A 13,874-nucleotide genomic window follows, 5' to 3' on the forward strand; every position below is an offset into this window, starting at 1 on the left:
TCCTCTAAAATAATGCACACTTAATCCTAAAAATATCCTCTTTTTTGTATTATGATCCTTCCATTTGTATTTTGGCATACCAATGCCACCTGCTGGAAAGTTAATACAATTAGGTCTCCCTAATCCCAACATGTGTATTTTTGGGGGGAGGGAGTAGGGGTTAAATATATTCTTTATTTAAGAAGTCTTACTTTTAAATACATACCTGCTTAACTTCCACATCATTATCAACATAAACCCTAATTAATTACAATCACTAAAATAAAGTCTAAAACTTATAATGCAAAAAAATACTAAACATTTCTGTCTATATACCTGTGTATCTAAAGTGTTCTGCTCTACAAGTACGTTTATATAAAGCTTGACATGCCTCAGCATGTCTGAACATTACCCGTTCTACCAAAATCTATGATATTATAAATATAATTATACATAACATATGTTTAAATAAAATATATACAGGTATATTTTTTTGTATACGACAAAGTTTTAGTTGGGAAATAAGTAAAGCAGACAGATGCAAGACTGTTTACCTTTTTGTAGTGTTTTCACCATCATTAGATAGCAACTAAAATCAGACACATAAACAACATGATACAATTGTTAAATTTTCTTATAAATGAAACTTACAACAAATATTCTAAATGATAATATAGAAACATAAAAGATTGCTTAACTGATTTTAATAACATGATGTAAAGCCCCTAGACTTGATATAATCATTATGCAAAATACATAGATGAATACTGTCTTTTTTTAAAAATATAAAATAAATAAGCAAGACATGTGAAAATAGGCAAGTTTCCATTAAATAAATGAAAATTTTTAAAAAAAGAAAGTTTTTCTTTCCATGTCATTTGAAGGAGGGAAATTATCATTTTAAACAATATTCAAAAGTTTATTAAACAAATTAAAAAAGTATTATAAAATGTTTAACTTTCATCAGCTTCAAGGTTTATGTTGCTCCCAAATTTTGCATATAACTGAACTTTCAAATCTGCTAACACCCGCTGAATGGATTCCACTCTGGATTCTAAGGCATCAATTTCTTCTTGCAAATTTTTCTGGAAAAAAAAGTAGTTTAAATTAATCTATCTGATTGGATGATTTCTAAGCATCTGTGTCTGAAATAATATTTAGGAAGAATTTTAGGTCAAGAACTTTCTAAACCTGGACACACAGTTAAAGAACACTGATAATTAATCTAAACCAAAAGTCTGAAATGTGGGCATTTTAAATTCATGGTCCATATTTTCTTATCACAGAATAAATCAAGCTTGTTTTCTCTGTTTCTGCTGATCTAAAAAACATAATAGCTAAGAGAAAATTTAATTCCCAAATTACCATATCCTAATAACAAAAAGAACTATACACAAAGACTTACGTAAACAGTTTATCATGGGCCTGCCTGACTCCTAACATGGCCTCTCCCAACTTACCACAAAAATAACTGTGAAACCAGAGGAAATGACAAAAACTCAGACCAACACCAATAATTAAGGATACCAACTTATGGTGAACATCTGGCAGAAACTATCACTAACTACGAGGTCTCTGGAGCTAAACTCTGGAGAAGAGTAATAATGAATGCTTCTTTATGAGACAGAGCAGCTATGCCCACATGAAACGTTAGGAGTTTCTTCAGGCTAGGATAAAAGAAAAAACAATTTTTCCTAAATGTGACAAAAAAAATATGAAATCATACAAATGGCATACCCATTAACATTAGGAACAAAAGAAGAGTACCTAGTGTTGGCAATGTTATTCTTTTAGAAATCTGGCCAATGGTTCTCAAAGTGTGGTCCCTAGATCAACATCAGGGACAAAATCACATGGGAATCTGTTAGAAATACAAATACTGGGGCCCTACCCCAGGCTTCCTAAGGCCCAACAATCTGAATTTTTAACAAGTCCTGTGGCTTGTTCTGATTCTGATGCATGCTAAAAGACTGAGAACCACTGTTACAAGAAATAGAAATAAGACGTACAGCTAGTAGAACGAAGATAAAATTTCTATACCTAGAAACAAATAAGTAAAATAAGACACTCAAAAATTATTTTTAAATTGCAAGTCCAGTTACATCACTCTTTTCTTAAAACCCCTGTAAGGCTCCTCCTTGCTCTAGGACAGAGGTGGGCAAATTACAGCCCACCAGCCAAATATAGCCTGAAACTTGTTTTTGTAAATTTTATTGGAACATGGCCATGCAAACTCATTTACACATCTTGCTTTCCCAGTAACTTTGGCAGAGGCCACATGGCCCACAAAGCCTAATATATTTACCTTCTGGCCCTTCACAGAAAGGTTGCTGACCCCTGCTAAGATAAGGTACAATTTATTCAATTCAATTGATGGAGTTCTCCAAGGTCTGGCTACAGCTCCAGCTGCTCCCACATCTCCAGCAAATAGAATTCCCTTCCGTTCTATTTTTGCCTCATGATGGTTTTATGACCAATCACACATGCTGTTTCTGCTGACTGCAACATCCTCTACCCCCTTCCTGGGTAACACTCTTTTATTCCTCAGTTATTGTCTCATCCCTTTCCCAAGGAGCCCCTCTTTGACCCCTGATGTCTAGACTAGCATAAATTCCCCTGCTCAATGTTCTCAAAGTCTCCTCAACCCCATAGCACTTTCTACTCATTATTAGTTTTACTCGTTTAATTTTCTCTTTCCATCTGGTCTATGTGCTCCATGCAGGCAGGGTCCAATCATATTTTTGTTGTCCCCCATATCCTTAGTACATGGCAGAACCTGATACAGAGTAAACACTCAATAAATACTTCTGGAATGAATAAGTAAACCACAAAATAAAGGTTCAATATCAATATGTGTATGAGGGAGGGGCATTCACAATAACCACAAATAACAAACTGTCTTGAAATACTTCCAACACAAACATTTTAGAATGGTTAAAAAAAAGGGGAAAAAGAACAAAATTACAAAATTTGACTATAAAAGAAAAGATTCAAACAGAAGGAAGACACACAATGTTTCTGCATGGAAAGATCTAGGAGTAAAAGTGTTAGTTCTTCCCAAGGTTTACCAAATGTGGGTTTAATACATGGAAAGGATTGCTTTTTTTTTTTTTTTTTAAAAAAAGATGACCGGTAAGGGGATCTTAACCCTCGACTTGGTGTTGTCAGCACCACGCTCAGCTAGTGAGCTAACCGGCCATCCCTGTATAGGATCCGAACCCGTGGCCTTGGTGTTATCAGCACCGCACTCTACCGAGTGAGCCACAGGCCAGCCCGAAAGGATTGCTTTTTAAAATGACATTTGAAGAAGGGAGACTATCATTTTAAGTAACATTCAAGTTAATTAAGCAAAAGGATTAGGAAATGTTTAACTGCCATCAGCTTCTCATATAGAAATACTGTGATCACCTCTTTCTAATATGATTGGAGGGCATGTGAACTTAGAAAGGAAAGTAATTTTATATGATATAGAGGATTCTTAAAACAAATGTAGTTCACAGGGCTTGGTTTTCCAAAGCCTTGCAGTTTCAAATATTGACCTTGCAAAGGACAAGAAATTTTCCTCAGGCTATAAAGTCTCTGGTATAAGATAAAGATTTGTAACAGCAAGGTTGCTGGCTCAAAGACAAACTAGTTACTGATTGATATGTAAAGTTACTAGGAAGCTGCTGGAGGGAGAAGGAAGGTTTGCTAAGATCAAGCTTTTGTTGGTGGATCACTTAATTGTCTAAGGGAATGTCATCTGACTTGTTTTTATTGAATGTTACCTGCTTCTATTGTTAAACTTGTAGAACGTTACTTAGCAAAAACCCCACCTATGTCTCTTCCTGTAACTTCTTGGTCTGGAGAATAAATGCAGGAACAGAACCCCAATTCAGTGTTAATTTCCCAAATGGAAGGAATGCCTCTCATTTGAGGGTTCCAGGGAAGTTAACCACTTCGGGGCTTCTCACTGCTCAGAAGAGATGGGCTTTGAGTAATCCTTTGAAGCTCCGTCACCCAGGGGAAAAGGGGTGACACATCCGTGGGGGGCAAAGCAACACATACAATATATCAAATGTCTCAAAAATTATCAAATAATCTATACTCTGACCCACTAATTACACTTCTGAGTGTTTCCTCAAAACAATTTTCTAAATGGGTGAATAAAGATTTATGTATAAGAATACTCATTGTAACATTACTGTAGCAAAACACAAGAAACAAATGAATGTTAACAAGAGCAGCACAGTAAGCTGAATCAATGCTCACCAACATGATATTAAACAGTCATAAAAAATGATGTTTTTAAAGCATGTGTGCCTGGCCCAGAGCAGGTTCTCGATGAATGTCTGCTGAATAAATAAACATTAAATAATGAGAAAATACTCCTCCTAGAATGTAAACTGACCAAAGTATGAAGCAATACTACATAGAGAAAAAGAGAGAGGGAGAGAGGTAACATAAAAGAAACAGATGAAAATGTCATTATGGATGGTTATCTCTGGGTAGTGGGATTATAGGCAATTTTTCTTTTCTACTTTACAATATGATGCACTTTCTTTTTTTTTTTTTCCTTTTTGTCTTTTTTACTGACCGGTAACGGGATCGCAACCCTCGGTGTTGTGCCAGCACCACGCTCAGCCAGTGAGTGGGAACCGGTCTCCACATGGGATCCGAACCCTCGGCGGGAGTGCCGCCACACTCCCAAGCAGTGCACTCTCCAGTGCGCCACCGGGCCGGCCCTATGATGCACTTTCTAAATACTTTCCATTTAAAGCAAGTTTCTGGAGTCAGAAGACCACTGTCTATGTCTCTTTAAGTACATCACATAATGTCTCTAAGCCTTGATTCTTCATCTCTAAATTGGGATAATAATGAATCATTGTTCAGATTAAATAAAATCATGTTGGCAAAGCATTTAGAGCATGCATGGGACATTATAAAAAGCCATTAAATAATAGCTAGCATCCATAATTTCCCTACATCCACAATTACATGTTCTTCATAATGATATAAATCCTAATTTAAGAATTAGACTTCTCACCCAGGAAAAGACTTCAACATACCTTTGCTTCTTCTAACATTTCTTGTGTTTCTTCTTGAGAATGGCTAATGAAAACATCCCCAATTTGATAAGGTATCATTAGGCAATCGTCATCTGCAAGCATGATGTCATCACAAGCATCTTCTAAATTTTGGAGTTGTTTCTATAAACACAAAAAGTAAACAGCAATGAAAAAGTACTCAAAATTCCCAGATAGAAAGTAAAAGCCAATTTTAATTTGGAGACAACAACTTTGAGGGACCCTTGCACAAAGGCATTAGCACACTAAAATATGACTTTAATTTCTAACATTTTAGATGACATTTCATAAGGAAGCACTTAGGAGCTAACTAACACATTGTCCTTGGGATATTTTCAGATTGCTACAAGCATGCTGGAGTGGACAGCAGGTATCGTGCTCACTCAAAATGTCTTTTACTTTAACAATTTCCCACTCTGAATTCTGCCTTTCTATAAAAACAAAACTAAAAAAACAAAAAACAAACTTACATTTCTCAGCCTTGCTTGCTGATAGGGTGCAAGCAAATAATAACTCAAGTTCCACCAGTCAAATACACTTGAACTGGACTTCAACTCAGGAGAGTTGCATGAGGAGAGAGGCTGCGCACAGGCCTCAGATTTACAGGGGCAGCAGCAAAGCAGTTCAGTGTTCCCAGGTCTGCAGGGGCAGCTTCCTCACAGTGGAGGCAGTTGGCTCTGAAGTCAGTGGAGGCAACAGCAGTTCCATTATCAGCCAAGTTCTCTAAAACGTGGTTCTGGGACTTATCCGTGAAACCTCAGCCTAGACAAACCCTTCTACAATTCTCTAAGTTATCTCACATCCCTTAAAAAATGACTTTCTACTTAAACTACCTAGAGTGGATTGTGTCATCTGCAACAAAGAGCCCAGAGAGATGTAATCACTTGTTAACTAAATTCAGTTTTAAGAAGCTATAAGTTATAAGAAGTATAAAAAACTTTTATTTTTCTTAAATAAGATAAATATTTTCAATACCTTTTTTACTTCTATTTCTTCCTTTAGCTCTGTGATTCTACTTGTATTCCGTGCAAATTTGTTTATCTTTTGTTGATCTTCAAAAGTAACGTTGACATCTTCTGCAGCCTGAAAAAAGTTAACTTTTTGTAGAATTTTAATGGAGAAGTTACAGGTTAGCTTTTCATACTTCTATAAAATGACTCACTATAACTATTTGCCTTCATATAGTCAAGGATCACAAGAGGTATAGAACATCACAAACAAATGTAGTATTTATTTTTTTTTGCTCCACGAGCTTAAGACTTGTCCATAATATCTATAACCCATAACTTTTTCTGATATTCTACAGAATAATTCCTAAGCTATGAAAAGATTTCAAATATAAAGAACAATTAATAATTCCTAAAAAGAAAGTTAGAAAAAAGTTAGCTCACTTTTGGCATAAAGCAGAATTTGTCAAATTGGAACATTCTTTCATCAATATAACCCAGGGAGCAAGAAGTAATGTGGTCAGATAATACTGGTAAATGCCTAACAGTAGTTTCTTTCTTTCTTTCTTTTTTTTTTTTCCTTAGAATCAAAATTCCCATGAGCATATTGTGGCAATCAGAAATCTGACAGTTTTTGTAGCTTTTAATCCAACTGATATACTGGCTAGAGGATCGCCATGCATTTCAGCAGCTATATGCCACACATAGTAAAAATTATGTTTATTTTAATGCAGAATCTGTTTACATGTCATAATTAATAACAAGATATAATTCACTATAAACTGATAAAAATGGAATGTTTAATATTTTAAAATCTTTAATGTGATTAAATTTGCAAATTTGCAAATAAAGAGTACTTAGATGACATACAGTATCTATGAAATAATAAAAATAATAGCTAACATTTATTGAGCTCTCTAACTATGTGCCAAGAACTTTCTAAGTGCTTTATCATCTCTGCTAATCCTCCAATCAATCTCAGTAAGTAGGATCACTAGTACTACTACTATTTGACAAATGGAGAAACCGTGACACAGAGAGTTTATGTAATTCATCCAAACCCACATAGGCAGTAAGCAGTGGAGCTTGATTTCAACCCGAGTTCCATATATTTAAAAAAATAAAAAATAAAAACCTGACTCTCCTTAGGGTTTCCCCTAGTTTATAAAATATGAACAGGAGCACTTGCTTATAGTTTAAAGAAGGAAAGATGTGAGTGTAAGAAAATAATCCTTACTCAAGGACTATTTTTGAAGGCTGGCCAGTTAGTTCACTCGGTAGAGCATGGTGCTGATAACACCAAGGTCAAGGGTCCAGATCCCTGCACTGCCCAGCTGCAGGCTATTTTTGGCTCCTATGTCAATAAGAGTAGGTTCACAATATCCACATTCTATCCTTTACCTGGTCTCTTGTGACCAATGACATAAGATTTATGGACTTTCATTTCTCCAGAGGTTGAAAGGCAACCAATGGTCTCAAGCAATACAGAGCTCAGTGGTCAGAATGTACGGGTAGACACCTGAATTTAGCCCTCCCTTTTACTGGGCTCTTGTCCCACTGAACAACTTCACATGCATTAGGCCCAGCATCAGAGACCCAGAGGACATCCTGAAAAAGTCCTTCACGTCACAATATGTACAGCTGTGAGTGTTCAACCCTGTGCATAATTTTTATGAATACAGAAGTTGGGAAACACTCAGCTATGCTAAAGAAACCAAAAGAAAGTCTATATGCAGGCACCTTTGAATTCAAGTCATTTTGCATATATGACAATTATCAATTTCCCTAAGCAAACAGAAAACAGAAAATTCTAAAGAGTTCCTGCTGGTCTGAAGAGTTTATGCCATTTTGTTTAAATAGTGAGCCCCTGAAAACCTTAATTTTTATTTATAGATACATTTATCATTTATTTAGAATTTCACAAGGTAATTCACATGAAAGTACCTAGCACAGGACCTGTGTGACACACAACTGGGGCTAATACATGATTTTTGAATTTGAATCTAAATCATGCTTAATCAGACTCAAATATACACGGTTTCTGAAAACTGGAAGAGAGAATTTGTCCATCTGCTTTCCACCTTTCCAAAGCAGGGGCTTCCTGTTGTTGCCCCACCAAACAGCAGTCACCAGCACACACATGGCCCCTAGAATCCAATCCTTACAGTGGTTTTCCCACTGGGGTTAAGGGCTCTAGGTGGTTGTGAGTCAAATATGCACTAGTGTAACCATGTGCTGCCTGGCGGTGTGCTGCTCACAGCACAGAGTAAAAAGTCAGCACCTTTGATGACTAACACCAGTGGATTCTGTTTTAATCTCATTGTTCTAGAACACTCCTGTTTCCTGAAGCTGCTTTTTATCAGGGAGGGGGTAACTCTTAAATGAGGGTCCATGGACATTGAGAGGTTGATTTAACCCCTGAAACTGTTTGCAAAACAGCACTTATAGTGTGTGCATTCTTCCGAAAGGGTCTTGGTAGCTTTCATAGGATTTTCACAGGGATCCACAACCCCAAGGGAATTCCTGCCTTAACAGAAGCCACATGTAGTTACTACCACTCACGAAGCCACACAAACTCTAGAAAGAAGTTGTTATTCTGTAGTAGTTGTAGCAGCACAGAGTGGTGGAAGAGTCAGAATGGATTCTAATCCAAGCAAGCAGGAATCTTGGGCAAATCACTCAATTCTTTGGAACCACCTCAGGTTTGTCACTGAAAAATAGAAAAGCTAGTTCCTACCTTGTAGGGGTGATAAAATGAGTATGTAGCACAGGACCTGGGGATGGAGTCACTTTCCAATAAAAAACACCTAAGCACTTTATTTCCTGAATACTATTTACCAAAAATCATTAAAAAGGAGGAAGAGATCCAGATCTAAAAGGAAATTCTGCTGGGCCTGAAAGAAATATGATAGCTCAAGATTCAGGGTGAACACTAAAATACCCTGAGCACTTACTATAGCCTTTTCTTGAGAATTAATATCTTATGGGATTATAGGGAGAAACTGAATCATACTCTGTCATGCCCCACACTGAGCTGAATCAGCACTGACAACTGGGTCCCCAAAAGGTCAATTTCAGCCTGCTTTTATTTATTTTTTTAGAAGTATCTACCAAGTCTGTGATATAAAAATTTGCTTTGTATTTTTATTCATCTTTCATGAAGTCATTCACTCAACAATTTTTTAATAAGTGTCTCCTACATGCCAGTCACTGTGACAAGACAGCCACACCCCTACCCTTATGAAAACCGGCAAGCTTACATTCTGGGGGCGGAGGCAGGCAAACAACGGAAGAACAAGACGATATGTGGTGGTGACAACAAAATGATTTAGAGGTTGAAATTTGGGGGGGGACTACGGAGTAAAGAGGGCTTCTTTACATAAAGAAGTCAAAGATGGCTTCTCTGAGGAGGGGACATTCGGAAGAACAAGACGATATGTGGTGGTGACAACAAAATGATTTAGAGGTTGAAATTTGGGGGGGGACTAGGGAGTAAAGAGGGCTTCTTTACATAAAGAAGTCAAAGATGGCTTCTCTGAGGAGGGGACATTCGTACTTAAGATAATGAACAGAAATCAAACAGAGTGTAGATGTCCCCTTATGGCCAAGAACCAGTCTTGGAAAGCAAACTTCAAAGATAAGAGGACTGAATCATCTCATCTAATCATTCTTACCAGCAAAGTAACAACCAGTTGGGAGGTATAATGTGTTACAAATATAAAGTACTCCAGACTGCAAATGACTGACTTCTTACTAGACTCGAAGGGCTCTCCCTCTGACACTTCACTCTCACAGGTATGCCTGTATGTTTTCTCCTAGGTGGACAAAAGGGGAAAGTGTGCATGTAAGCTAACTTATCAGGAATTCTTCCTAACACCGGAAACATCTACAGGGGGACTTTGCATCTATCAGGCGAGTCTTAGTGTCTCCTAAAAAGAAGATCCTTTACATTTTGGCTGCCACTTACTCCTCTGCATTTTCTTTTTCCATCGTGTTTCAACCTCTCCTCCTCCCCCAATTCTCTATTATTCTGGCCTTCCTTTCATTAAATGCACTCAGGATCTTTGCACAAGATACACTCTCTCTGGAATATTCCCTCTTGCTCCTTATACAACTTTCCCTTCCCCTCTTTAGTGCATATAACACTTTCCCAGGAAAACCTTTTCTGATCTCAAAACACACTTCGTTTTCACCCTCATTTCACAAATACTCTTCCTTCATTGTTCTCAGAAGTTGGAAACTTTAGTTTTCTGTGTGACTATCAGAGTAATACCAACTAATATGGGTTGAATATCTGTCCCCTCTAAAGTTCATGTGGAAGACCAATTCCCAGTGTGACAGTGTTCAAAGGTAGGGCCTTTAGGAGGTGATTGGATCATGGGGGCAGGGCTTCATGGATTAATTGGCTATCATGGGTGTGGACTGGTGACTTTATAAGGATGGCATATGAAAGCGCTCTTGCCCAGCCCTCATTTTGTGACTGCCTTCACCACCATGGGACTCTGTAGTCATTCCCACCAAAAAGCCCCTCACCAAATGTGCCCCCTGGACCTTGGACTTCCCAGCCTCCAAAACTGTAAGAAATAAATTCCATTTTCTTATAAATTACCCAGTTTCACATATTTGGTTATCAGTGACAGAAAATAGACTAGTTTACTGCCTCTCCACTATAGCATAAGATGAGACTATGAAATTAAGAACTTCATTACTGCTCACCAATGTTATTTCCATCACTTAAAACTGAGACTGTGCCACATCACATGGTCAAAAAAAATTTACTGAATGAAAAGAAAAGAAAAAAAAAAGATTAGTAATTAGAAATTTGCAATCAAAGTCCACAATTCAAATCATTATTCTACCATTTCCTCAACATTTCCTTCATTTCTCTGTACTTCAGTTGCCACATCTGTAAAATCGGGGTGAACCACGATGAGTATCTTCCACGGAATTGAAGGCCATAACTAACAACAGAGTGCCAACCTCATAAAGTAGAGGTGAAGTGACCCTCACCTTGTCTGCATCACCATGGCCCAGAACCCTACTCTGGTACTCAGTAAGAATTTGTGGATGTCAGACAGACAAATAGGGTGAGCAACTCATCCTGAACCGACTGGGCATTCCCAGTTTTAGCACTCCCTGGATCTCAGGCAAACTGGGATGGTTGGTCACACTGCAGTGGGCAAGGTGGCACAGACGATGCAGTACTGGATAGTAGGAGAGTAAAGGAAGTAAATTCTTATATGGTTTTAAAAGTGGAATTAAAGTAAACATGAAAAATCTGGAAAGCAAATTCTTTCAGCCAGGGGATTCTCATCAGAAACCCCGACAGCAGTTAAAAAAAGGCTCTGGAGTCAGAAAACCTGTGTTTAAATCCAAGCTTTTCCTTTGTGCTTCAGTTTCCTCATCTGTTAAGTAAGGATAAAAACAGTATCTCCCCAAAAGGAGTAAAAGACAAAAACACATGATATGTACCACACGCTCAGAACCGTGCCTAGCGCACAGTAAGGCCTCAATTATTATCGGTTGTTACTTCCTTGCCTTTCCCTGCAACCCATTTAATTTTTCTTCTACCTAGATATCTTTAAGCTTCTGTGAACTTACTGGATTATAAAACCCAAATGGAAATTTAGCCTGTTTGGTGGTTAAAAAGTGTGCTTTGGGACAAACAAAACCAAACCTGATTTGAACTCCAGCTTTGCTTCTAACTGAGTCACTTTGGGGCCACTAACCGCTCTGTATCCACGTTTCTCCATCTGTGAAGTGGGGGGAAACCCATGTATTTGCTAAGTTGCTGGAAGGATCACGGATAAACGGACGGCTGCTGGGCTCTGGCACATCGTCCGTCCTCAGTAAACACTGTGCTGCTTGTAGCCTGCAGGACGCAGGGCATCGAGACCGCACGTGGGCGGCTCGGGGTCGAGCACAGTGGCTCTGGGGCCTGATAATTCGGGGACGCGGCGAACTGCTCTGCCCCTACGGACTGCGTAACTCTGAGCAGGTTACTCCACCTGCCTGAGCTCCTCAGCAGTCCACGACGGTCCTAACGGGACCCACCCCGTGGGATGCTGAGGATTAAGGCGACAACCCAGGTAAGCGCCCACCGTAGAGACCACCCGCAGTCAACGGGACCTTCGGCGTCCCACACTCCAAAGGCGAGGCCTGGGTGGCGGCATCCTCAGGCTCCCAGGGTTACACTCAGCACCGTAAGAGGAAGCTCAGGGCTCTCCGAGGGTCCCAGCCTCGGCTCCCCGCCTCGGCTTGCCGGTGGCCCTAGAAGACGCCCGGGGCATTGGGCGAGGGCAGGCCTCGTCGCGGGGCCGCTCTCAGAACCGGGGGGGGCTCGGCCCCGGGCCCCACACCGGGACTTAGAGCCGCGCACCCCCAATGTCCTGCACCTGGCCCCCCGCGGCCGACCCGCGGCTCCGCCCGAGCATCAGCGCCCCGAGCACCCCACTCACCGCCTTCTTCATGGTGGCCGCCATCTTGGGACTGGACTACGGCGCGCGGCGGGGAGGGCCGCAGGGGCGCGCTTCTCCCCCGTGCCCTCCCTCACACCCTGTCCGCCCAGAACTCCCAAAAGAATGCAACGCAGTCTCCACACTCCCTCCTTCTGGATCTCTGACCAATGACTCCTAACGGCCGGGACTCAGGGAGGAAATGGATCCTGGACGGACTTGGTACGTGCCAATTAAAGGGACAGGCAACTCCCTGTGGGCCGACATAAACAGGGGGGTGTGGCGAAAGGCCGCAGGCTCCAGCCGCGGGCAGCAGGGGGCGCGCCAGGAGCACAGAGCGGCGGTCCGGGCCGGGGGCGGGACCTCGAAGCGAGGGTAGGGTTTTTTTTTTCATCTTTCCAGCAAACTGGTATTGGAAAATTAACCTACCGAAAAAAAAGCTAGAAAAGAGTGGCCTTGGCAATAGCATGTGAGATTTATGTGCCCTGATAATTCAGATGGTATAAAGGAGGAGGCACTCCTATTATTCAACAATATTATTGAAAAATTACTGTATACTCTGACTTTTGTGCCTCCCAATTCTTTCTTTCCTTCTTCTTTGGTCTCAGGATCCCTTTACACTCTTAAAAATTATTGAGAACATCAAAGAATGTCTGTTTATAGGGTTACATTTATTGATATTTACAGTATTAGAAATTAAAACAATTTTAAAGTGTATTTATTAATTCATCTAAAATAATAAAATACCAATTCCAAAGTAATAAAAACATTTTAAATTAAAAATAACTATATTTTCCAAGACAAAAAGAATATTGAGAAGAATGGCATAGTTTTACATTTTTGCAAATCTCTTTAATTATCTGACTTAAGGGAAGGTTAGGTTCTCATATCTACTTCTGCATTCTGTCTCTTGAGATATGTTGTTTAGTTGATACATATGAAAAAATCTAGTGTCACTCAAATATGTAGTTGGAAAAGGGAGGCCCTCCGTGGATCTCCTGAAAAGGTCTCAGTGGCCCCAACCACTCTAGACAAGCCTCCTCCTTTCTCAAAGTCCCAATTTCCTCCTTGGTTAAATGGGGTTTGTGGGGCCTTACAGCACCCTCCACTCTCCCTGTCAAAGCACACGGCTCCACGTGGGCATTGCCTCTTCTGCTGGTTCCTGGCTCCGGACTCCTAGCCCTTTGCAGTAGGTCTTCCTGGTGTCTAGCTCATATGCGCTCAAAACGTATTTGTTGAGTGAAGGAGTTTTTTTTTTTTTTTTTTCAGGGTTAAATCTTTGCACAGGGTCTGAACATAGTATATGCTCCATCAATGATACCGATTCATTACAGAGCTACCTTTAAAAGCACTGCAGAGGCAGAGAGTGGAGGAGGAGGCAGAACGTAAAAGGGCAAAATTCTTGCAAATGGTCCCAAGTGCATGGA

At 39.8% G+C, this 13,874-nt stretch overlaps 1 protein-coding gene across 3 annotated transcripts; it reads right to left on the reverse strand.

Moving 5' to 3' along the window:
* Positions 1-442: 442 nt before the first annotated feature.
* PFDN4 (prefoldin subunit 4) lies at positions 443-12,730 on the reverse strand. Of its 3 annotated transcripts, XM_008569590.1 has the most exons (6): positions 12,451-12,730; positions 11,670-11,745; positions 10,709-10,770; positions 6,021-6,128; positions 5,028-5,168; positions 443-1,064 (listed from the first exon to the last, which is right to left on the reverse strand). In XM_008569590.1, exons 3-6 carry the CDS (start codon positions 10,721-10,723, stop codon positions 933-935), a joined length of 396 nt encoding a protein of 131 aa, XP_008567812.1. In that variant the 5' UTR covers positions 10,724-10,770; positions 11,670-11,745; positions 12,451-12,730; the 3' UTR covers positions 443-932. The 3 variants fall into 3 exon arrangements, with proteins under 3 accessions (XP_008567812.1, XP_008567811.1, XP_008567810.1); XM_008569589.1 differs by lacking the exon at positions 11,670-11,745 and having other exon boundaries at positions 12,451-12,487; XM_008569588.1 differs by lacking the exons at positions 10,709-10,770; positions 11,670-11,745.
* Between the last annotated feature and the right edge of the window lie 1,144 nt (positions 12,731-13,874).

The sequence above is a fragment of the Galeopterus variegatus genome, unplaced genomic scaffold, assembly GCF_000696425.1.
Source record: "Galeopterus variegatus unplaced genomic scaffold, G_variegatus-3.0.2 Scaffold514, whole genome shotgun sequence".
In the NCBI taxonomy this organism is placed as follows: Eukaryota; Metazoa; Chordata; class Mammalia; order Dermoptera; family Cynocephalidae; genus Galeopterus; species Galeopterus variegatus.

Coding starts and splice junctions, on each gene's coding strand:
- PFDN4 (XM_008569588.1), bottom strand. CDS start 12,474: ATGGCGGCCACCATGAAGAAGGCG. Junction 5,169..6,020: donor AAGAAATAGAAGTAAAAAAG/GTATTGAAAATA, acceptor TTGTGTTTATAG/AAACAACTCCAAAATTTAGA. Junction 1,065..5,027: donor AAATGTTAGAAGAAGCAAAG/GTATGTTGAAGT, acceptor TTTTTTTTCCAG/AAAAATTTGCAAGAAGAAAT.